The following is a 25,931-nucleotide window of genomic DNA, read 5'->3' on the forward strand; positions in this document are numbered from 1 at the left end:
TGGGGGAGGCAGGGTGAAGGGGGCAGCCAGGCTTGCACCGCGCTGCCCTCGCCTCAGGGCCGCCCTGGTGGGCCTCGCCTGGCCCCGTGGTGCCATCTCCGGGCCTAGGGGGCCCCGCTCACCCGCTGGTACCAGCTAGGCCTTCGCCGCGCCGTTCCCACAGCACCTTTTGGAAAATATCCCCTTAGAAAACACCAACAAACCCGTAAACCCAACAAAAGACAAACATCGGCCAGCCCCGCGACAGACCCAGACCCAAGGCGACAAGGGCGTCGCTGTCCCTTTAAGGGCGAAGACCGCCCCTCCCCGCCACCGCCTTCCCAGGGGACGCCCCGCCCCCGCCCCTCCACCGATGACCTCATCCCTGCCTTTCGATTGGCTGCTCGCCCCGTCAGGCAGGCGGTGCCCGCCCCGCCCCCGCCCCCTCGCCCTGCCTCCGGCCCGTTAGCTTCCCCAGGTGCTCGCGGCCCATTGGCGACCCCCGGTGGCGCTCACCCGCGCCTCTCCGCTCTGATTGGCGGAGCCCTGCGCGTGTCGCCGAGGCAGGGAGGTGCGGGGCGGGCGCTTCCGCGGTTGCGAGGCGCCGGTCGGCGGTGGTGAGGCCGGGCTGCACGCTCGGGGGAAGCGAGCTCTCGGCGGGCGGCGGCGGCAGCGGCTCCGCCAGGGAAGGGCGGGGTCGGAGCGAGATGGAGCCGTGACCAGGTGAGTACGGAGCTCCAGCTCGGCCGGGAGCTGCGAGGCGACCGCTGCCGCCAGGGGTGAAGAAAGCGGGGGGGTGGGCGCGGGCCCGCCGCGGGGACCCGCCCCGGCGCCGGTCTCGCGCCGCCGCCCGGACCTCTCCTCAGCGGCGGCCGTTGGTGCGGCGGGGAGGGGGCAGCGCGTGCCGCCCGATGCCGCCCGTCCCCCGTGCCCCCGGCCGGCGGTCGCGGGGGCGCGGCGGGTGCCCGGCGCGGCTGGACAGCTCCGCTCCGCGGGGCCCCGGCCCGCCCGGAGGGGCCTCCCCTCGCCGGGGCACGGCCGCTCCCTCCAGCCGTGGGCCGGCTTCGCCCCCTCCGAAGCCCCCGCGCCTCTTTCCCCTCGGCCCCCGGCTCGCTTTTGCCCCCCCCCCCCCCCCCCGGCCTCTCCCCGCCTTCTCCCTCTGAGGGGCTCGGCGCACCGTTTCCCCTCTCTTGTCCCGAGCGCCTCGCGGTTAGTAGGTTGGCAGTGCGTTTTTTCGGTGCTCTCTTACCGATTTTACAGGCCTGGTAGTGGTGACAGCAGTTCATAAGGGTTTGTGCAGCAGCAGTCTCCTGCTGTCCCCACCGCTCCATGCACACACCAGGTTGTATTAAGCGGGGTTAATTTTCCCCACTGAAAAGATGCTTGTCCATGCTAAGGTGTCCGTGTGTCCCGGACATCCGTCCAGTGGGGACTAGATCTCCCTCTCTGTGACTGTAAAATCTTGTATCAAAGAGGACTGTAATTTCACATATCCCCTGACCAAAGATGAAAACTCTGACCATTTGCCTTGTGCGTAAGTGGAAATGCCCTCCTGAGGCCTTTATGATCTGCATTTGTGTACCTTTATACTGCATCATGCAAACTGTGCTAACATGGTTCTGTGTGGTTCTCTTTTACAAGATGAACCTTGAGTGGGCTGAATAAGGGGTTTCACATTTGCTGCTGCTTATAGCACTTCCTTTCTTGTATCATGTTTGTCCAGACAATATCAGGGCCTCTGCTATGAAACTGCATCTTAGTCTACCATCAATAGAAAACACATTTTGAAGGCATTAAAAATATTTCTGTTTAAGTCTGTAGCTTCTTTGCTGGATCGTGGAAACCAAAATGTGCTTTTTATTTCTTAGTAGGATTTGAAGACACAACTCTGAATATTTGGAAAATATAAAATGTAGCTATTCTGGACTGAATGTGTCTATCCCAACATTGCCAGCATGGGCACTGAGACAATTCAGTGTGCAATTCTGTCTTTAGTTTAGATTTGCATTTGACATCAGGGCTAGTTAGCCATGGCATAGCTGATTTATTGAAAGTGTGTTTTCTAATTGTGTGTTGGTTTTACTTTCAGGTAAATACACAAACAAACTTTCAGCACTGATTTCAAAGTATATCTTGCTGCCTGCATGACACCCATCAGTAGGCTTTTGTAAAGACACTGTTAAAATCCATAGTGTAGAAGTGCCTTTAGGTCTTCATAAGTATTGCCAAAAATACTTCAATCATTTCTGAATATGAAATGAGAGGGACACCCATTTGTTCCCATTTGCTGCAGTGATTAAATGAGTGATCTAATAGTTGTGATTAAATAGAATCTAATAATAGATTTTAAAATAAGTGTATGATCTGAAGCTGACTGTGAACTCCTTTTCTGTTCTTGAGATTAATGCTTTCTGCTGAAAGGAGAAAGAGACTCAGGGCTGAAAGCAAATGCCATAAGCTTTTCACAAGTAGGAGAATTTGCCCTTCTTAATTACCAGGTATTAGCTTACTGAGCCCTTTTCAGTCCTTCCTCACTTATAATTTACATACCAAATGTGATTTCAAGAAAAGAGTGAAATACTGCTAGTTATATCTTCTTGGGCATCATACAGTTCTGTGCAAAATGTAAGTAGTGCTGTGTTTGCTGGTTCCAACAGTTGCAGAAGCGGCCTTAATTTCTATTTAATTAAAGCCATCTACTCTAACATCATGTGGGAGAAGACCCCCAAATCTTCAGGCAACAAGCAGATCATGAAATAAAATGCAAAGAGAGGGAGTACAGAAGACGTTTTGACATAGGGCTGTATGACATATTTGAGATATTCTCTTGAATATGGGGGTTTTCCAAAAGCAGTCTTTAAACTTTCCTCCCCTTGAATATGAAATAATAGGAAACTCTTGGGTTTGGGGAGGAGTACTTGGTTGTGACTGTTTCTTATAACTCTGGCATGGTAAAGCAGGAGCATTTTTCACAGACCCTTTCATCCTTGAACCTCCAGGTGAAATCTACATTCAAGCAATGAAAATACCCATTAATTTAATAATAATAATAAAAAGCCCTACTGGATTTCCTTCACTGTTGAGCCATGATTACATTACTGTGTGATATTTGGTGGGGGGAAAGGGCAGCTGTACTAGATACAGAGGAGGATCAGAGCAAAAAGGGTTTGGGTGTTAGAGCAGAAAGCAGATAAATTCTTAGGATGTGTCAAAACATTATCACAAGATTAGTTGTTATACTCACTTGGAACGTGTGAGGTGTCTCCATGTATGCTTTTTACCTCAAAGCCACAATTTATAGCAATTCCACGAGTCTTGTGTCTTTAGTCTCTATATTCAGCTGTCCTTCCTATGTTGTAGATGATATAATTGGACCGTCTCAATGTCTGTTTACTTACTGGTAACTCAGTATTATGATTAAGATCCCTTTTGAAGAGTACAGTTTATTTCCTCTGTATAAAAAGAGGTAACAATTAGTAAATCTTGTTATAGTTACACAATGCTCTTCCTTTAAAGATTTTTTTTTTTCATCAACTGTGTCCTGAGGGTCAATGTCTTTTCCTGAGAAACTGTTGAAGAGGAAGCAGAAAAAGCAACTGTTCAGCGGTCTGAAACCGTCAAACACCTACTCTGGGAAAGCCAAATCTAATTATTTCCTGCTGGACATATTGCTGAACTGAGACTGAAAACAGAGGATGTGGTTACAGACGTTTCTTTTAGTGGTGGGGCTGTCTTAAACAGCTCATATTCCCATCTGCCTTTCCCCCCCCCCCCCACCATGTGCTGTCACATCAGTAGCAATGGTATGTTGGTGGGGCTGCACGCTGAGCCAGGTTAGAGACCCGATTTTTAATCTGTGCATGTTCTATTCCTCTCCCCCTCAGCCCCCCGAAATAAAAGGTGGGAGAGGGCCAAAGGAATGCATAGCTTGAGTGGAGGGGAGGGAGTACAGAAGTGGATTAGTAAGAGCTACAGCTAGAGGGAACAATTTTGGAAGCATAGTTTAAAACTGTTCCTATGATTCTTCTTTTATGCGTGTGCGTCAAATAGATGAAATGGATGAGTTTGTGTGAACTCAGAAACTCATTCCTTTGTCAAATACTCTGTTCAGTCTTTCAGGGACATAATGTGTGTGGTTAATGTGTATATTTTACCTTCCCTCCTTTGAGTGCTTTATGGAGTGCAAACACTGTTAAGTGGCTTCTTCAAGGGAAATGAATGGCATTGGGGTGAGGACAGTTTACATTACCAGGCTTAGGTATGCCATAGTGGTCAGTCAGTGCTTTGAGATTTTTAAATGCAGGTTGTCCTTGTGGAGGGCAAATGGTGCATGCAGCTCACACAGGAATCTGCCATCAGTCTGATACTATGTTTTCAGAGGTTAAGAAACAATGCCAGTAACAGTAGCTCACTTTCTTTGATCCTTTTCTGTTTCTGATATGAGACACTTATTTTCCACACAGATAAATTTCAGAGTGTGCCACTGAGCAAGGTACTGTAATTGTTTAAATTAGATTGGTTTGTATTTCAGAAATTGAAGTAATGGATTTAGTTTGTGCAGCCTTCCTTTCCCCTTCCCTCCCCCTTTTTTTGTGTGTGTGCAGCATCATTATTCTTGTGTGAAGAAATATTTTGGATTTAGGCATGCAGCCATATTGATAACATCTCTGTAAGAAGGTGAAATTTAACACACAGTCACAAGACTTTTTAAATCTTGAAAGCTAAAGGCTGAGCTTTTAATTGGGGATTTTCTTTTGCACCTTAACCTCATGCTATCCATCTGCTTTTGCTCTCCTACCACAAACTAGCATGTCGACTACTTCTACTTATCCTTCTTAATTAACTTGTGCTGCCTATTTCAGCTTGTTTTGGCCCTGCTGATCCAGAAAAGCAGGGTTTTTGCGGAGCAGAACAGAAGAAGCGTGATAGCTGCTGCTGCATGTGCCAGGATGTTACTTGTTACAGCTGATCATTGGGGGCTGCCTCTGTGGAAGTTCCTAATTCACTGAAATAAAAATTTTCTCCTGGACATGGTCAGGAGCTGCTGCTGCTGTCATCTCTGCTTGCCATGGGTGCATGTTGAAGTGTGTATGTACCACAATGCAGGAGCCTCTAGCATAAAGCAATGCAGAAAATTCCCTATTTTGCCATCTTCCAGTGAGGCAAATAAATGCGCTGTGTACACATCATCTTCAGAATACCTTCACGTTAGGGGAACAGGAGACTGAAATGATTTGTCTACTTTTGTGAAATTAATTTTGTTTTGTGACAGGAGTCTACATCATAGATTGCTTCAACCTCAAATTAATGCTTCCTGTAATATATGGCAATTACAACAAGTTCTAGCCACACTAGGGAGGGAGTGTGTATATACTGTGGTTCCTTGAGTTCTACCCTTTCTGTGGTTTAGTAGAGACACTGAGGATATGTCTTCACTGCACGATTGATCCATACGGTCGACACCCTATTTAGGCTTACTCAAATGAGATCATCCTTTACACACAGCCATACCCATGTTATGATGAACTCATTCTTTCTGCAGCTGTTTATATGTGTGAAGGTACAGCTCTGAGCAGGGATGAGACAGGATTCACTTTCTGTCAATTACAGGGAAACTTTTCCTCCTTCAGGAAGAAACTTTTGGAAAAGCATTGAAAGATTCTACTTGGATGATTAATTTATTTTTTAAAAAATTATTATTTTTGCCCTCTCTTCTGATTTTTGTAGCATTATAAGAAGTTTCCCAACAGCTGCATTGTAACTTAATTTCTATTCCATTGTGTAAGATGGACCCAAACCTGGGTGAGAGGTTTCTCTGAGTGATTCGTAGGGCCAAGTTAATGTTAGGCCTAATATAACTGTGTCTCTAAATTCACACTCGTACGTCCTGTCAGGCCTGCTTTACAGCAACAGATCGCCTGGAGTCTGAATCTTTTCAAAGCTTCCATCTGAGAGGTAGTATGGCTGTTAGAAGGATGGGATATGAATTCTGCATTGCCATGTTCAGATCAGACTTGTGAATCATGTCAGTGAGTTTCTGTGTTGTTCAGACGTGCTCAAACTCCAAGTCACCAGTGAAGGCAATAAGCCATTGTAATCACTGGAATAGCAGCCATTTGGCTTGAACATGTAAACACTGACATATAAACATTTCCATTGGATGGAGAAGTTTATCAGTGAGATGAGACTTCTGCATTTCTTAGAGATGACACTATTTTTTCTTCAGAAAATCTGGGATAGTAGAGTTTTGCCTGCGTTGACTGTACAGTGAGAGGAAAAAGGAGAGTTGGAGGAATGTTTTGATTGTGCTATAAGCAAAGAATAACAAAAGCAGTTTAACTGTGGGATTTTGCCAGAAAATGTTTCAGTTATCAGATTAATCTTTGCTCACTCGCTGTAATATAGAAGGAGAAGTAAAGAGCTTGTCTTTCATTACAGTTGTAAGGCTGTTCTGCTAAATTTTTGTGAAGTCTGACTTGTTATTTTGAAGGCGGGGTGTGTCTGTGTTTTCTATTATTCCGTCTTCAAGCTGGATTGAAATTCCATGGGGTGACTGAATAAGGATAATGATAGAAATACATTATACCTGCAGCATCTCTTAGCTTAATGGCACACATATTAGAAAAAAAGTTGATGACTGTCCATGCCCATTGCAAGCCAGTTTATCTCCTACTTGGGGTTCAGATGACTAAGCAGTAAATTGCAGGATGCAATACTTTAACCACCTGCTAAGATTGAGCAGGAACTTCGTTGACAAATAGGACTGAAAGTTTAAAGTTGGCCTTTTATCGGCCAGAGTATCTGGAATAAAACTTTAGTTTTATTAGTAGAGAAAGAAGGATAAATATATACTGTCCTGGAGGATGAGTTATGTGTGGGAGGACAAGGATCTCTGGACACCTGAGAAGGCTAATAGAAGTGCTGGAAACTCAGAAGAGGTAAATAAACTGAGGCAAGGAAGTTATTGAAATAATTTTTCCTGTTTTCTGAGTGTGTGTTTGCAAGTACACATACACACACTCGCATGTTCTTTTCTGAAGGATAGTGCTAAGTTTTTGCAAAGATGCCAAAAATCACTGAGGGTATGTGTGTATTTAAATATATATATTTTTAATCTTCATGCATACCTTAAGAGGTAAGACTTCAAGGTCTTCCGTATTGTGCCAGGTGAGATGTCTATCCAGCCTGGTGTCTTGTGTTGGCCAATTACTGGTAATGAGTGCCTTGGAAGGGATGTAGAACTAGGGGTGTACAGAGAGATTCTTCCCCCTTCTGCCTCACCCTGCCAGCTGGTTAGGGGTAGCCTGATATATTCTTCAGACCCAGAATATTCAGCAGTCTAAAGTTTTCCAGAGAAAAACATGCTGAAGAAACTACAAAGATTTTCTGACTGATTATGGGATCCCACTTCTGTAAAAGACTAGCAGATGCCCTGTACCAGGTGGTAGGACAGGCAGACCAAGAAGAGGCTCAGTGTTGGAGCTGTCTTGACTCAAATGAAATTCAGGAGAATATGGATCTTAAGTGCTGGAAATGAAATGTAGCATCATGATGATTGTCCAGCTTTATCAGTGCTGTTTCAATCTTAAATTGGAAGAGAATATCCAGTGAACTAAGATTACTGGGAATTAGGGACTGGCCAGAAGAAATCTTTAAATGAAATGCGTCTCTGACTTCTCCATGCTTTCATGTGTGAAAAGCGGTTTCAGGGGTACCTGTGTCTCAAAAACAAAACAAAACAAAAAACCACACAGGAAAACCAAACCCCAAATAAAAAAATCCCACTCAAAGCCAAATGATGCCAAACACTCGCACTGGAGTGAAGATTTAATATATGGATAAATTTCACTTATAATTTGTGATTTTAAAAAAACACCACCATCACAAGCAAACATTCCATACCTAAATTTTGATGTTATGTGCTTAATGCTGTCAGAAGAATGCTCCAGCAAAATGATTTTATGAGATTATATAATAAGGAACTTTGTTCATCAGACTGGAATATTGAATTCTTAACAGTGGTTAGTTTTTTACTGTCTTTGTGGAAGGCTTTCCTTGACTTCTTGAAGCCTTTTTGCCTTGCCTTTTAGGAAATCTAGGATCTGCAATTCTGTAAAAAGTACATTGTAAGTATATATTTGGTTTTGTAGCCTTACATCATTATTGTATTTTAATTACAGTTGTATCAGTTTGGCTGCTTTATTAAAGAAAAAATAATTGCTTGTTATGGGTTCTCACATTAAATTAATTGTTTAAGTGGTTGTAAGTAATTCTAAATATTGACTTGATGACAAATACTGTAAGAGGTGGCAGAGTGACTTCTTGATTCTGTGGTAGAGCCATGATTAATGTGTGCTGACACATTTTATTCAAAGAAAAATTGAAACATTCTCTGAAAGGGATTGTAAGGGAAGCTTCTAATGTAGTGAGTGTCCTTCCTTTTTTTATTTGTATGAGTATCGTAAATCCCTTCTCCTGCAAATTATTAACTGGAGGAGAGTTGACCAAGTAGATGTGCAATTCATTACCTGTAGCTGCTTCTAAACAGCTTCCTTCTTTTATTTGTTGGGAATCAGGGAACTCTTTCAAATTTTGCAATATGCTGACTATCCAACTGTCTAGCTGTACTCATTCTTCCGGCCCCCCGCCTCCAGCTATGTTAATGCTTGTGTCCTAAGTCCATCCGGTCTGAAGTTTGTATTTGAGGAGGTGCCTGGGTTTCTTTTATTTTCTCTTATTGACAGAATATCATGGCATCTCAACTGCAGTTCTGTGCTTCTGGTGTCTAGGAAGCCCTAAAGTCTGCAAAGCTCAGAGGAGGAAATGGAATGGCAACTTTGTGTTAAAACCTTCATATGATGATTTGTATTTTTTTTTTTTTAAGGTGTCTAAGGAAGTAGGAGTGAAAGTATGGCAACTACAAATCAACTTCTGACCCTTTTTATTGCTGTTTGAGACAATAGTCTTCCAGAGCTTCTGAAGTAATTATTTTCTACTCAAGTACTGCTGTGCACGCCTGTTAAAACTGTATGGCCAAAGTGGTGTGTTACTTCAGGACATTTATGAGTTTTTAAGGTGCGCAGGATGGCTACCCCCCCCCATGGGGTTCCCATTGCAGTCTTGACAAATCTCTGAAATGTACTTTTTTTTTTTTTACCTTTCTCTGTTTTTGTTTGGCTGGATAACATGGTGTAATAAACTAGTCATAACAGTCTCCAACTTCTACTATCCAATGTTTAAGAATGATTTCAGTACAAGGACGGGAAGATTGAGTGTATCGTTTGGTGAATATTCTGGCTTAGTAAGTCTCAAACAATGCATTCTTCAGAACTGACAAACCAATAGTCCTAAAATAAAAGTTCTGCTCTGCAAGTAGCATGGGTATGTGTATACAAGTGTGGCAGTCTTTATGGTATTTCAGTCCAACTTCTGTTGTGTATGCCAAATGAATTAAAGATCATATGAAAAAAAGAATCCTAGATGAAGGGCTTCACTCCTTACTCTTAAAGGAGAAAATGAGCTGTTTTTTTTTTTTTTTTAAGATCTCTGAATATGTGTCCTGTTTTCCCTTTCAGTGACTGAGGAGAGAGCTGCTGGCATGGAATTGAGCTGGGTTTGTCCGTGGGAACTGTGAGTAAGGTATGTATTGTGTTCTCTTTGCTGTCTTTAGTCTGCACCTTTTATTCTTATGTGCTGAACTGAAAATTGCTTGTGGTCACTAAACATAAGGGATAGTAGTGTGTTAGAGATGGAATATTTTGAATTTTTACTAGCATCAGGCGTGACAGATGTCCAGCAAGGACTTTATAGTGTAAGTATAAATGACACACTTGTCCCCTTTTCACTGCTGCCTAGCAATTAGTCAGACTTGTCACAAGTTAGCTGGTACTGTTGCAAATTTTTTTCAGCGTTACTGATACTTGGTGCACTAGACTGATTTATTCAAGTATATAAAGGCAGACAGTTGTATCTATACAGTAAAATTGTAATGTCTGCAAAACTGTAACTGAGCTTACCATGATACAGTAGCACTAAAAAGAGAGGATGATACATTCAGACATTATCTGTGGTCCCAGGCTGAGGCTTGTAGTAAAGAATAGAAAATGTTTTAATCTATTCTAGTACCAGAACAAAAGTCTTGGTTTAGATGTACTTCATGTGCTGGCTCTTAGTGTTGTTGCTTCGAAGAAAGTAGTAGTAAAGGTTGAATTTGGTATCCTTTGAATTGGCAAAGAACAGCAGCAGTACCGATTCCCCCACCCCACCACCATGTTCTTTACGCACATTCATTAGATTTACACGTTAGGGAGCACCTCTTGAGTACTTACTACTTCTTTTAGCTTAGAGAAGACAGTAATATTGATATACACTTCTCTGTGAATCACTGAAGAAAATTCTTACCTGTTTTTCAGTAGTGGGGAAATCCAAGGGTGGAAAGTCAGCTCTTGTAGGGAAAAAAGGGAACAGAAGATCTGGTAACTCAGTCTCAATTGCTGGACCTTCCACTTAAATGAATGTCATGCTGGGTAGCTGCATTAGGAGATGCTAATAAATTCAAAGAAATTTGGATTCCACACCCAGTGTCCATTGATGGGGAGGAGAGGCAAAGTCAATTCAGATTGGTTTAATTTCTGTAGACAATTTCATACTGTCATGACTAAAGAATGTGACTGGGGTCAGAAAACTTCTTGCAGACTCTGTTTCAGGCTTTGGTTTCACACTGTACTTAACACGAGGTAACTGAAAGCTGTCACTTTTCAGTGGGCCCTGCTCCTCTGGTTTTTTTTTTTTGGATGAGATCTAATGAACCTGTGGTTGCAGGGTTCAGATTGCCAGCGCAATGGGAAAACAAGCGTGTTTCAAGGTGTAGCTTTCCATCAGAACAGCAAGCTGAATTAACTTGCTCTGTGGCTGCAGAGCTGCTAGATTTGAAGGAGAGAAGGTGAGAATTTCAAACTGAGGTGAGGTGATACAATGTGGACCTACGCTCTCAGTCACAGCCCATGATCAGTCTGAATTAGATAAAATGTAAAACTACTTCCTCAGACACACAAAAGCAAGTCGCCAAAAAACTTTGCCATAAACTCTTTAAGATTCTTAAGTTCTGCGGTTTTGCCTGCTGCTTTGTGCTGACATGAATGCTTGTGCCAGGAACTGAACTGACTGAAATCTAACTACTTTACCTTTGTTTTATTTCATTTTTTTTCCTTTTTAAAATTTATTTTCTTTTATTTTAGTCTAGATTGGTTCTCTGAGCTATCTTTCCTTCCTTGCCCATGTCACCACTTTGTTATGCCCTAGGTCATCCAGTCCTTGTCCCAAAGTTCAAATCTTCTGCGTTTGAAAGCGTATTGTTTCTTGTGAGGTCTTATTTCCACTCTCCTCTTGTCCAATGACTTTCCCATCCCAATCTGTCCTAAATCCATATTCAACATGAGTTCCTTCATACTTTCTCAGCCCCTCAGTTTTTCTGCCGTGAATTTCCAAGTCAAAGCTCACATCTGGCTGCAGATCATCAGCATTCCCTTTTCTAGCTTGCTGCAGCCTCCCTGCCTCCATTGGTTGTTGGCATCCATTGCCACATGCCTTTGCTGCTGGCTGAATCCATTGCTTCATGTGCTTGCCCCTATGGAGCGGGGAGGAATGCTTTGCCTCCGACATGAAGGAAATTTTAAAAAATGCATCAGACAGCAATTGCAAGGAAGTCAGTCAGAAGGTGGAGGAAAACAGGCAATCCTGTTCTAAACACACTGTAGTTCATCATGTGTTTCTTTGGCACCAGTGCAGGCTTAAACAGCTTTCTCCCTTTCATGGCTCCCTCTGTTTTGCTGGTATGGCTGTTTTTGTGGCCATAGTGAGCCACTCTGGGGAACAGATCCTCCTGGAAAGAAGTGGTTTTTTCTAGATTATTTTTCATCTCGTCTAGTACATGTTGTCTCCGTAAGATTTATGCCTGTTTCACAATGAGGAAGGTATGAGAGTGGGAATGTGTAGCAGACTGCTTAAGTTGGCACCGCTGCTAGATGTTTAAGTGTGCTCTTTGACATTACAGTTAAGTTGATCTTTCAGTGAGCTGCTATTGCAAAGGCTGGTCAAACCCCTATGCAGCTGTGCACTCCTGCTTCTTCCTTTGCATCAGAGCTAGTGATTGTGCAGCCACAGGGCATGTCCAACTAGCTGACTGATCCTGTAGAAAATGGTTTCTAATCTTTTGCAGAGTTAATCGTTTGCTGGTTCAGCTGACCTGAGTCACCCCGTGGGTGCACACTCATTACATCAGACAAAAGGGAAGCAGCAGGAACCAATAGCTCAGTAGCAGAAGGCTGGATTCCTCTTTTAATTAAGACATTGAGCTATTATCATGACCAAGGCCTAATATATACAAGTGTACCCATTGACACATGAGACCTGAACATTGCATCTTTTTTGCTCTTTTTCGTTCTTTGAACTTCAGTAGAAATTGTTATTTCTTCAGTAGCTATAATTTTCAGTTTCACAAACTAGATTATTAATTCGACACACTGAGAGGTATGATAGAATTATGTGTCTATAAACTGCTTCACCAGTTTAAGGCTCAATGTCCTCTGAAATTAGAAGGATGTCTTCCTCATTCATGCTTTGAGCTTAAATAAGAACTTCAGAAATCAGTGGGGAGTTCATTCTTTTTGAGCAAGGATTGTTTATTATAAATATCATTGTGATCCTCCAAACTAGCTTTGGTATTATCAGCTCTTCTGTGTACCCAGAGTTCCATGAGCTTGAAAGCCACAAAGTTCCTCCAAATACATATTGAACCATGAAAAGTATTTCTTAAAAAACATCTGGAATGCCAAACTACATTTCTTAGCCTGCTATTTGTGGTTTTAAGAAATGGATGTTTGATGATGATTTTTCAAGACCTCTTAAAGACTTTCTATCACTGCTGGACCGAGTGAAACAAATGCTAGTGTCTTATGAAGGAAATACTTGGGGCTTGAAAAATATGGTTCTTGATGAGTGGTTGTTAAAATCATGTTGCGAGGCTGTGTTTGTCTACAGCAGAAATTATGCAGTTGATTGCTTTGCACTAGATGTGTTCTTTGCGTCTTTTCCGCCTCAAGTCCTAACATCTCTATACAGCTGTTCATGCCTTTTGTCTGATAACATTTCTTGCCATTTTCTTGCTGGCCTGAGCATGTTTTTTTTGACTCTTGTACTGCTAGATTTGCTGGAGGGCATAGTGGAGATACTTCTGGTGATGATTCAAAGATGTCCTTTCTTACTGCCATGTTACTGGCACAGTATACATACAGATTCAGATTCTTTAGCTCCGATAGAAAGTTGTGCTCATTCATGTTTTACCAGTATCTTTGTCCACATGTGTTGCAATCTTTGCATTTTTAATAGGGGCTTTGTGGGTTAGTGGCTTGTGAGGCTTGTGATCATGGTAAGATGGACAGTTTACACCTTCAAATAACTGGTTCTAATCCAGAAAGAATTTGACTACTTTTTGACTACTTTTGCCGCCCCCCCCCCCCCCCCCAATTACTGTGAAAGTGAAGGAAGTTAATGACTGGTTCATTTTGCAGAAGGCAGATGCGTGTGGAATATGTGTGTTAAAATAAAATTCCGTAATCTAAGAAGGTCTCTCTTTAGTTGTCTGCATAGTTTGGTTTCTTAACTTAAAGTGGTTCCTCAAGAACAAGCTATTACATTGTCAGGGTACAGTCTTTGTAATGCTTGGGTTGTTGCTTACTGTATTGTATATACTTTATGGACAGTGCCATCAGTTTAACTCTCAATTAACTGGAGAAGTAATTCTGCCAACAGTTATGTGCCTGGGTTGAGCTGACTGACAGGAAACTAATTTTTTTTTTTTTTTAATACAACCTTGGAGGTCTTCCTGTTGGTGATTTTTCTTTGCTATCTAAAGATAAAAGAAATATCTCTCAGTCTGATCGTTACAGGTTCTCAAGCTAATGTGATGCTTTGGCTTCCGTGTGCTGCAAACTTCACTTCTCCTGGGTTATTCTTTTGATTTGTGATGACCTGGGGGGTATAGTTGCCTTTGGGCATGTCATGGCATTCTCTTCCTCTCTTCTCACTCATTTCAAAGATTCATCCACTTAAAGACACTTTGCCCCAAGATTGTCTCTTCTCTTGGCTGGATGATCTCAGCTGGCTTAATCATTTAACAGAAGGCTGCTCTTAAGTTTAAAATAAAAAAACCTGTCTTCTCAAAATAGCCCAGCTGCACACACATGCTGTTGCTGTTAGGTGCTGGAGGTTGCTTAGCAATTCTTAAATTGGTAGGAAATTGCTATTACCCTGGCAACTCAGCCCCAAAATGCAAACAAGGGAAAGCTGTTTATAGAGGTGTCCTTGCTTGATTGGGAATTGTGCTTTTTTTTTTTTTTCCTGTGCCTCTCTGGTTTTTACTTACCTATTTTTAAATTCCTTTTTTTTCATATGTTTTACTCTGGTTATTGAGGTTTCATGTTAGGGAAGGTGGCACTGTTCTTTGGTTCATTTAATCAAGATCTTGATAGTATTTACGCCATGAGTACGTGAATATTGTGAAAATCGAGAGAAGTCTGATGCATGAAGAGCTAGTGCATGTGTCCATGTCCAACATGAATGTTGGGTAGATTAAACTGTATAACAACACCTTAAAGTGACACTGCTACCAAAAGTAGCCACCCTGATTTCTTTTTTTATTTCCTTGTGCCTCATTCTCCCTCATGCTAGCCCAAGTTTTTGCATGGCTGGGTGGCAACCCAGATGAGGAACTGATGCAAATTAAAACTAGTAGTTTATGTGTGTGTGTCCAGGTCAAATTTAACACAGATCAGTTCCTTGATCTGGTTCATCCTGTGCTGGCCCACAAGAGGTGAGGAATGAGCAGGCTGCACTGTTCCTTTTGTTGGCAATGCCAGTTTAGTGTCTAACCAGAGGATGTGGTCTTATGATACAGCTAAGTTGATCTAAGCTAGCTCTTGCCAAAAGGGGCGGTCTTGGATGCATGCCTTTGTTGCTTCCTTGTGCCAACATTGGTGCTTGTCTAGCCTTATGATGGGATGATTAATGGAGCTAAAATGGCAGGAAACTAATCCTAATCCCTTCTCCCCCTCCCAGTTTTCTTTTCACTTAGCTCTGTGAACTACCTTACTGTGGGTCAGACAGGTTTCAGTACTGCATGTGTGTCTCTTTCATTTCCCTTTCACCTCTTTTGGGGCTTTGAGCTATCCTTCAGTGATTCTGGACGAGCAGGCTTACGAGAAGTTTCTATAAGTAATTTTGTCGTATGGTAAATGCAAAGTAGAATACTTTTTTCACCAAGGAGTAAGCTAATCAGGTTTACTGTGTGTTTACTGTGATATGGTGTTGGGATGGCAAGAGGATGCACCTAAAAAGCTACCATGTAAAAGTTGCAGAGCAATTCAGTCTTTGTAGTTTGCAGGTTTGATAAAGATAATATTTTTCCAAAAATTCTTACTGGCTGTGGTTCTTAATCTTATCACTTGCACAAAAATGACTCTGCCATGTTTGTCTATCTGAAATTGAAGTTTGTTAGATGTCTCCAGAAGTCGGAAAGGGATAAAGATTATTTATATACTTAGGAGTAGTCTGTAATGTTTCTTTTGAGTAGCTCCATCTTCTCCCTAGTGCTGTGGTTCATGCTTGTATTGTTGAGGCAGTGGTTTTGTGCTTTATAGCAACGTAATTTGAGCACTCCTGGCTCCTGAGATCTCACCATTGCCCCTGCATTATGGTGACACAGCTTTGTGTGTAGTTGGCAATGGACTAGATTGGGGAATTGGTTTTGCTGAATACACAGAAAAAATGGCTGTTTTTCAGCTAAATGGATTTCCCAGTTGAAGAAAGGGCAGTGTAGGGACAGAAATGAACAGCTGGACAGTGGAGGACTTGAGGGTTGCTTAAGGTGGTGTTGCTGCTGTAGAACATCTGTGGGATCACAGCCACTCTTGTCCCGGAAGCAGCTGGACCAAAAGTAGAAAAATGCCATGATAGAAAGCTTTTGTCTGGTTAGGCAACAGATACAAATCCTTGAGGGCACTCACCCCGAAACCCTTGTTGAGGATAAGAAATACTTGCTTTTAATACCGTCCATCAGCTTCTGGATGACTCACTTAAAAGATCATGGTATGGCACATTTCTTTATGGGAAAATTTCTAGTCTGTTCAGAAATGATGGGAAAACAAACATTTTAAAATTTTAATTAGGTTCTAAATATTCATGTGTGTAGTGAACTGATTGATCATTCTACAATGACAGTTACAGAGTGGTATGACTGTCTGGGAAGTCTAAAAACAGACTTACTGTTGGTTACAGAAAAGGATTCCATGCCTTTCACAGGACTTCCAAATAATGCAGCATGGGTGATTATAAATCCTCAAAGCATCTTCCAAATCCCTCTATGTCCTCATCAGACTTTTAATTGAAAACATTAAAATCAAACTCACCCAATTATAGCTTTTACTGTAGTCTTGTGGACTGGATGCATTTTTTTTTTTTAAGTGAGGATATGTTTCATACTAAGACTTGGCATTTCTCTGAAAAAAGTTCTCTTTCCCTTAGGTAGTGGCTAGATATTTGGATGTACTAATAGTGTAAGTGGGTTCTCTTCCCTGTGCTGTGCTGGCATAAGCGTTGATGTGGCTGCACAGCAAACTGCACCAGGGTCCTGATTTAGCTGGAGTGTGAACCAGAGGACTAGCTTTTACACCTGGGTCAGTTTTCTCATTGGTTTATCATGTGTCAATGTGCAGATTCTTGTGCTCACGTGAAATGGGAGGGGATGTGGAGGAAGGAGAAGGCAGAATTTCCTAAGGCATTTAATGGTTCATCCCAGTTTAGTTTCATTTGAGCTGCAACCCTACTTGGAGTAATATTGAATTGTTGTCCAGGCTATTTGAGACGCACAGTCAGACTGTGATTTTTTTGTATTTTGTGGCAGTGTTTCCCTGTACTGTGCTGGTTCAACTGTGGCTTGTATGGAGGAGTTGATCCAGCTGAAAATAACCTAGGAAAAATTGCATTTCAGCTGAATCTGCTTTCTGATATGGTTCGCAGTGTGGCTATACAAGCAGCACTGCAAGCACAATGCAGGACATAGCGGCAGGGCAAGAATGAATGTCAAGGCAAGGCAAGGTTTGCTTAAGCTGTGTTACCTTTGATGTGGGACAAACATTGAATGACATGTCAACTAGGATTAAGAAGATACCTTCCATCTGTGTCATCTTCTGCATGAGTTAGGAAACCTGCAGATCCAGGTACAACTCTAGTGATAATCCAGCCCCTGTGCTGAAGTTCCATTGGACAATTTACTGGAGAAACTGTGGTTTATAATCCCAGCGCCAATTAACACCACTTGGTATGGTGTTGCTCAGGGTTACACAGCAAACTGGTGCGTGAGCACTGATCTGCTCTGCTCTACGTTGTGACTGGCTAGGCTAGACTGCTTTTACTGTAGCTTGGTACTGTGCTTTTACATTAAGGATACGTAGTTTCAGTGGACTGGCTAATGTGAATATACCTAGATTAGGAAAATAGATTCTGTTTTACAACACTGTTGTTAGAATGGTGTTTGAAATGTGTGATTTCAGGTTACAAACTCCTGTTGAAAAGAAACTCCAGCATGTCAGAAGTTCCTAAGTACGTTTGCTGTTTTCCTAGTTGAAGCAGATCTGACTTTTTGAGACATGTCAAGTTTTTTTTTTTCCCCTTGTGGGAAGAGGAGGGAACTCTTTTCCTTTTCTAGGATGGATTGAGGGGGGAAGGTTGAGTCGTCTGCCATTCCAAATCCTTGCTGGGTGGGTGTTAGATATGTCTGTCACCTGCTTGTGGATTCAGGCCTGGCTGCACTTGTCCTCCTGCATGGTCTGACCTAACCATCATGTGGTACTAGGCAAAGTGTAATGTTTCCAGTACATCTCCTTCGATAAAGCAAATTGGCTTTGGCTCCTTTAAGATGGTGACAGCAGTCCTTACTAGCCAGCCTCCTAACTGAGCAATTACTCTTCCTTTTAGCCCCTTTCCACAGGCCTCCCATGCTACAGTGATAGGGCCTGAGGCCAATTATATTGGTCATGATTTAACTCTTTCCAACCTTTGCAAGGATTGTTATAGCGTTATTCTAAGTCTGTGGTTTAAGGGTGTGTGTTTCCAGGCTTTCTGTATACATTGTAAAGAGAAGAAGGGCGCAATCCCGATTTTTTTGTCTTTGCAGATTACCGTTACAATTTGCTCTCAAATGGATGAGCAATGTTTGCTTTGGACAGGAAATATATCAAGGAGGGGGTATGCACTTTCTAGCCAAATTGTAACTGAAATAAAAGCCAATACTTCATATGGCAGTAAGGTTTGGCTCAGTTTCATTTGTTTTGTTATGACAAGCACCAACTTCGGTTGGTGGTTTTTGTTGTTTTCTTTTTTTTTCCTCCACCCTTCTTTTCCTTGCTTCTCTTCAGATCTTGACATAGGGTCCTGGGAATGAATGTATGATGACATGGATGAAATAGCATGTATTAATCACCAGTAATTCTTATTGTTGCCTTGAATATACACTGAATAAATTTTTGAAACAAATGTACTACCACTTATAACTTTGTTCTGAGTATTACAGAGCAAACATTACTAATCAACTGAAATACGAAACTGAACTGGAAGTGGGGAAAATGACTATTTGAGCTACTTTATCAGCTATTAATGTGTTGAATGTTGTCACACTCATTCAGGTTAATTATGAGTGTTAAGTGGGGAATACTTGTAAAAAAACCTGTACTGTTAAAAACGTTGCTCCAAGTTTATGCTTTCTGATTGATTTCTAGAGGATTATCCTGATGGTTTTTACTTTGCTTCTTTACAGCTTGCTTTAAGCACATCTTTTTGAAGCTGAAGGTTAGCCTCTGGAAATACCTTTTGCTTGATAAATGAATGCAGTGCAGCAGTTATGTAGTGGTAGTCTTCTGAGTTTAGACTGGTTGAAACAGCAGCATACTAAGAAGCAGGAGACTTCCATCTTCATTAATCAAAACCAAATATGATTGCCCTTGTACAATGTCCGTTACTGTTTAAATGTTGACACAGTAACCATTTCACTGGAGACTTCCAGCTGGTTTGTTTCTGTTTAAATTACTGAACATAAAAAAGTTTTAATTCTAATATAGTGGTAGCTTTTAAATACTTATTTAAAGAATTACGGAAATACCATGAAACATTTAAAAATTGCTTATTTCATTAAAGCCCTTTATATATTGCACATTTCAGTTGGTGTAGCTGAGGTTTTAGACAGGAAAGCTTTTTTGTTTACTTTATGTGGAATATTTTTCTTGCATTCATTTTCACTGATAGTGAATGGGGAAGAGAGAATGGGGCAAGAACATTATTTTTTGAAATGCAAATGATTTTTATTTGAAAATCCTCATTTGTTGTACTCAGCTGCCCTTCCAGGTTTATTATGAAGGATTACTTTACCTGACTGGATTTCTAATTGACAGTTGTCCTGTTAAAACACCATTGTTGGTATAGAAGGAGAGTAATCAAGAGTTCAGCGAGGTTCTAGATAGGCTGACTTTACTGGAACAACTCAATCTGTATCTTCTCAAGATTGGGTTCCTAAAGTACCAAAAGTTGAGAATGTTCTCATACTTTTAAGAAAATGATAATAATCTGTAGTTTCATCAGTAGTTTCTGTGGTGATGCTGTTGGAGGTTTATGCAAGTTTATAAACTGCTGAGTTTAGCAAGTTTTGATTACTAGTTGGATTTGAATTGAGGATGATAACACAAACACTGTGCTAAAAACATGTTTCTCTAGAATAGGGAGATGCCATGATGAACTGTACATATGGGTTAAGACTCATGTGACATTTACTTTTTTTTTTTTTTTGGTCTTGCAGGTTGCCATCACGAAAGCCAAAGTGGATTTCTCCGGTGTGGTGTGCCTGCCCCCTTCCGTCATTGCTGGAAATGGGCTGGACGGAGGAGGGGCTGGCGAAAATGATGATGAGCCGGTGCTGGTGTCACTTTCGGCGGCCCCCAGCCCTCAGAGCGAAGCTGTTGCTAATGAGCTGCAGGAGCTCTCCTTGCAGCCCGAGCTGACCCTCAACCTCCATCATGGCCGAAACCCCAACCTTCCTCCACTCAGTGAAAGGAAGAATGGTAAGTGGTGCAGTGCACTCATGTCTCGCATAGTATGTCCTCACCAAGGAAGTACTGTGGTGTTGTCATGGTACGTGTTCTGATGACAGGGCTGCTGCTTATTGCTTCTTACAATGTTTTATTTGTATGAAGAACTAATAATCTAGAGTTGACAAAAGGAATTTACATTGTTCAATGGGAAGGATTGATGTTACTGGCTGTGGAAGTTCCAGAGAGCTCCAGTGATAAATGCTTTAGATTATTGTTTTAGGTGAATACCAGAAACAACTTCCATGTGCTTTGTGGTGACTAAAAGTTATGCAAAGCTGAGACAGTCCATCAAAGGAGGTGTAAGCTCATCTTCAGACTATAGCCATCTGTAGATTTTTTTTCTTTGCTACTTTGGTCTGCACTTACCAAGGGTGAGTAATTTTCTCACTGTAAATGTCTGAAAGATTCTGTCAGACTTGTTAGAAGGAGGAACAAGACCTAGAGTTAAAAATTAAATGTCTTAGTAGGCCTTCTAATCCTAGAATGAGAATGACCTGCCTATGTTTCTCAGGTTGCGGGTAGCTTATGGACAACTATGGTATGAATCCCTCTAACCGTTTGGTGGGTGACAGTGGAGTGGCAAAATACAGGGTCACTTGGTGACCAGAATTCCTGGTTTTGGAAGAATGTGAACTGCCTGAAGCTCAGGATCACCAGGCTGCCATGAAAGCCTTTGCATGTTCAGCCCCATCCTGTGACAGACTGATGAAACCATTTGATAACTGGTGGCTTCTGTTTGTGAATTCCTCTTGGTGATCTCCCTTCACTCCACCCTCTGGGGTATATGTTGGTGGCTCTTGGCAATATGAAAGTCTTGCTAGAGTCTGAATTCTTGCTGTCAACTTTACCTGCAAGATACTATGGATTTGAGCATGGTTGAGTCCTGGGCGCCTTATAGTGTTGGGTATTGTATGTTGCATTATATGCGTTACATAGAGTTGCATGGCACAACATATTGGAAATGCTGGGGAGCTTTGGAGTGGCTTTATAGCCAGAACGTAATCCGTATGGTAAAGTGATTTAGAATATGTGAACTGTAGGACAGTAATTTGGATTGGAGGGATACCTCACTTGACATGCCTGGTTCTTTACCTCCAGAAACTGAGCATGCCCTTCTCTGAATGGTGTATCAGTGTTTTGCTAGTTGGAAGAATTAATTAACTTCGATCCAAAATACTGTTTTTTAAGAGGATAAAAAGAGTTTGCTTGTTCATATACATTATACTATCATGTAATTACAGTCATATTTACAAGCCTTAAAAAGGGAGAAGCTAAAAACTGCAAAAACAGAACAAAAAGCTTCTAATCCTTAATGTTTGCAGTCCTCTAAGTATAAGATAAAAGACAACAGATGGAGATAAAGGTGGTGGTGATAAATGAGAGAGAAGAAATTGGAATATTAGTCAGCATGGTAGCCTGTGATCTCAACACATCTCAACTAGTGGTAGACTTGGGCATTTTATAGTTATGAAGGCAAGGAGATATTTCAAATGAAATTTCAACTGAGGTAGTTTTGAAACTGGTAGAGGGGTTGAAGGCAGCACGGGAAAAGCATATGAGCCTTTGTTTCCAAAACCTGACAGTTGGCCACCTGAAGGTGACGTTGTGAATTTACTGGAGGCAGGTTTCTTCTCTTCTTCATGAATAAGACATGATTAAGGGTCCTGAATTGGGAAGAAGCAGTTTATTCTTGATGCCACAGGGAAAGGGATACTAGTGTTGGGAACAGATAAGAGTACCTTTTTAGGAAAATGAGACTTGTAGCAGCACTTTGGATACAAGCAGGACACAACAGCATGTTATGGTCAGAGGAAAGGATATTCTGTTACAGAAATGAAAGAGTCTTTATATGATTCGGTTGTTTGGATAGGTTTAAAAATTGTGTCTTGGGAATATTTTACAGAAATAGATGGTTTTCCTCTGTCAGAATAATATTATTTTTATGGACTCAATCTTGAAGCCATATCATTGTGGGCTGCAAATCTGCTTGTCTGGAACAGGTAAAATGGAGTTGGGCTTAAAAAGTATTTGAAAAGGAACACCTCTGCCCATACCTTTTGCCAAAGAAAATTAGGATATTCCCAGAAATGACTCATTAGGTGGGTCTCTTCAGAGCTGATTCTTTATCAGGGCTCAGCACAATAGTGGGAATTTTACTGCTGGAGGTACAGCTTTTCAGACAAGGCATAATGTTCAAAGTCCCTGATCTAGACTACCTGAATATTCCTTATCTTCAGAGGTATACAATACTCTTTTCTCCTAGGCTGCAGTATGTCATTATGTGTTGTTTGTGTGCACATTCGTTAAAGTATTGTGGGACTGAAAAGTGCTGTTGAAATATGGTTATCTGCAAACTGTCACAGCATAAAAGGAGACTTGGTTTAGTGAGCTGTTGAGAAACATAGCTGATGCATTTTGAATTAATAAACTTGTTCCCTCAAATGGGAACGTTCCAGTTATCTTGGGGTAGAGGTTGCACAGCTGTTGAAAGCTGTTGAGCTTGTTACAGCTCCTTTTTTAAATATGGTATATCTTTGTTGTTGTGCCTTTGGCTTCAAACATGTTAAAAACCTTTAGAGATGATCTGCCAGTTGAGATGGCAATCTGCTTAAACATTTGAGCAATGCAAAATGGTTGTAGAAGCATATCTTGTGCAGTGAAACTGCTTCTGTGACAACTTGCCAAATTCAAGGTATGAGGAAGATTCAAGCTGAGTGGCAGTGGGAAGGGAGGAGATGGTAAATAAGAGACTTGCTGGAAGCTGCCTATCTGTGTCAAAGGGTCTCCTGTTTGCAGTTCTAGACAGGCATTGCTGACTCACAGCTGAACTAACTACTTAGGCTGAGTGCTTCTAAAGGTTAACCCTTTGTGTAACTTTTGCTTACAGAAGACTTTGTTTATCTGTAGATGTCTGTAGAAAAATATTACATGGATTTGTACTGAATTCGTTACTTCAGGTTGTGGTTCTGGAACATAAACTGTTAGCTGAGTTAAAATAGAAATTTCTTTGGCATGCGAAGCATCATGGAATTATGTATCCCATGGGAGAACTGGGAGTGCAGTCCTGCATGCTTATGCTGCCATATGTGCTAGGGCAGCGGATTCCTTTTTTTTTTTTTTTTTTTTCCTCCTGCTCTTAGAGAACTGAAGAGCAGCAAGAGGCAATTTCTGGGGGTTTCCTTGTTGGTTTTGTTTTATTTCGGACCTAGACTTCGGACCTAGACTGCTCTTCATGTTCTTCTCCCTTACCACAGCTACACATTATCCTTGTAGGTGTGTGTACCTACAAGGATAGGTACACCTAGATAGATGGGTGTAAAGACCTTAAACATCTTGGCTGAATTGTTGTTATTAAGTTACACTAAATTAAAATGCAATAAAAGCTATTAAGGATATGTGTGAAGTGTTGGAACATAACAGATAGGAAACCATTTCTTGTCACTTCAGTGGAAGGAAACCTTATGTGGTAAGGTGTTAGTAAAATATTTTGACACAATTATTAGATTCTATTCAGACATCAAGCTTAATGGAATGTTTAACGTGTAGTTATTTAATTTGTCTTTGTGCTTCACAGTGAATTTTCGGTAGAAAATTCACATTCCTTCTCCTCTTTTACCCACGTTCATCAAGGCCTCAACTTTCTTTAACTATGAGAGATTACCTGTGACTGACTCATTCGTTGCCACACAAGCTGAAAAAAGGTCATTACAGAGTCATCTGAAGCTCTTAAATGTATCTTGATTTTTTTTCTCAGTCACCTGTACTAAGATGCCAAGATAACTTTTCCCAACCCTTAGGGCAGGGTTAGAGCAAGGCCCTAATGAATGTGGTTACAAAAAAGAGAAAAACCAGGTGATGAATATAAAATCTTATGCAGTTTGATCATTTCTGATCAAAATTGTCCTTCAATTTAGCTTTCACTTGAAATTATGATAATTGCTACATTAGCTTATTGACTGTCTCTCTTGACCCAATTTCCCCAGGTGAATTCATAGTTATCTTTGTTCAGAGGCCATGAAAAACATTGTGTTAGAAGCTTACAACAGTCCTGGTTTCTTCTCACCATAGGCTTGTTTAAGATGAGGTAACATTCTTTTGAATGAACTGTTGCATTTTATGATTACAGGTTTAGACAAAACTTGTACCAGCTTGTCAGTTTTTGGGGTTTACTTGATCTGGGATGCTTGCCTTCTACAAAGTACCATATGTGCTGTGGGGAAAGAGACTAGTTGGAATGTGTGGAATTTCAGTATGACTCAAAGTCATATAACAGGCGTGTGCTTTAGGTATCAGAAGGTACTCCTGTTACTGTAAAGACTGAGTGCTGTACAAAGCATGGGATTAATTGTTGCCACATAAGCTGTTGGTGATTATACTCACTTACAAATTACAGAGTTGAACTTTCTAAATGGTTCTAAGGAGCTAATTTAGTGCCTATATGCCTATGCCCATTTACTGTTAAAAGACAGGGGTAATATTTTAAATGTTTATTAGGGCACCTGGTTTTATTTTAAATAATTTTGTAGGTGATTGCTCCTATAATTCTTTTATTAGGTTATATGTTCCTGTCTCCCTCTCCTTCTTTCCCTTTCCCATCCTGGATTGTCATTACATTGAATGCAGTCAGATTCAGGATTTATTTCAAATATAATATAATACAGTGGTTTTGCAGATTTTATAGCTGTCTTCTTGCTACAGTGACTTTAAAAACATTGATAATGTTTTCTTAAAGTCATGTCATAAACTGTCCTTTTAAAAAGTGAATATTGTGACTTGTGAACTCATTTAAGAAGTTAGGCATGTTTGCTTATCAACAAGGGTGGTATTTTATTCCTGAGAAAGGGTTTTAAAGAGACAGGATTATTCTGAAATTAATTTTTTTGTTTCGGGGTTGTTTTGATTTTTTCTGTTCTGGTGTATATCCAACTTCTGGAATAGTGTGACTCAAAGTTACATTTAATTACCAAGTGGTGGTTACTGCCTCATCTAGAACTTACATGTGAAGAAGATTGAGTCTGTATTGTAACAAAAGGACCAAGACAGGAAATATGTAGCTTTCTCTGATCTGCCCTTCACACACATTCCAACGAGGCTTACTGTTTTCTCTTGTGTGTGAGTAAGGGGAATGGTTGTTAGAATAAAAACAACCAGTCTATCTTGGATAGATTTGTGTTAAGAGACTTTATGTCCCAGGAGGCTATAAATTTAGCATGCTGTCTGAAAGTTTCTGATAGAGCTATGAGATTCAGAGCATGATAGAAATGACTGGCCTGTTACTGATGGGAGCTACTAAACAGCTGAGAAGTGGTAATCTCTTGAAATATTTAAAACAAACTTTTAAATAGTGATGGGGGAATAGTTGAGCTGGAAGGAGTAAAGCCAAAGGAGGCTTTAATGTGGTGGCTTTAACAAGTTAGCTCTCAACACAGTTTTTATTTGTTCCTGATCAAGTTAACAAGATTGTAATGCCCTTCTCCAATCACTGGTTTGTAATGTTCCTCTCCCTTCTGTTTCTCCTTTCCAGTTTCTCTCTTATTTCAGTTTGCCTCTGAGATTTCAAGGTTCAGGGCTGATGGATGAACATTAGACATATAATTTGATAGCTATTTAAAAAACATTCCTGTTTCATGAATTTAAACTGCTTGTGAAACAAGTCAGGCCCAGGTCTGGGCAGCACTTTTGTCTGCATGAATAAGGACTTCTGCTGCTGGTTTTGCTGTTTTAAATATTAAGGGTAGTAATGGGGAAAGGAAGTCTGGT

General features: G+C 41.1%; 1 protein-coding gene across 4 annotated transcripts in view; it reads left to right on the plus strand.

The window, feature by feature from the left end:
- The first annotated feature begins 561 nt into the window (after nucleotides 1-561).
- The window catches only part of MRTFA (myocardin related transcription factor A), a 102,542-nt gene continuing 77,172 nt past the window's right edge, over nucleotides 562-25,931 (plus strand). For 2 of the 4 annotated variants that reach the window (XM_075500064.1, XM_075500088.1), the window contains exons 1-3: nucleotides 562-702; nucleotides 9,555-9,618; nucleotides 19,880-20,141. In XM_075500064.1, coding sequence (XP_075356179.1) covers nucleotides 20,097-20,141 — 45 coding nt within the window. In that variant the 5' untranslated portion in view covers nucleotides 562-702; nucleotides 9,555-9,618; nucleotides 19,880-20,096. Of the gene's footprint in view, nucleotides 703-9,554; nucleotides 9,619-18,847; nucleotides 18,880-19,879; nucleotides 20,142-25,931 lie in introns of those variants that run through there. The other 2 variants (XM_075500073.1, XM_075500099.1) reach the window with 2 other exon arrangements.

Source organism: Mycteria americana, chromosome 1 (assembly GCF_035582795.1).
Source record: "Mycteria americana isolate JAX WOST 10 ecotype Jacksonville Zoo and Gardens chromosome 1, USCA_MyAme_1.0, whole genome shotgun sequence".
Taxonomy (NCBI): domain Eukaryota; kingdom Metazoa; phylum Chordata; class Aves; order Ciconiiformes; family Ciconiidae; genus Mycteria; species Mycteria americana.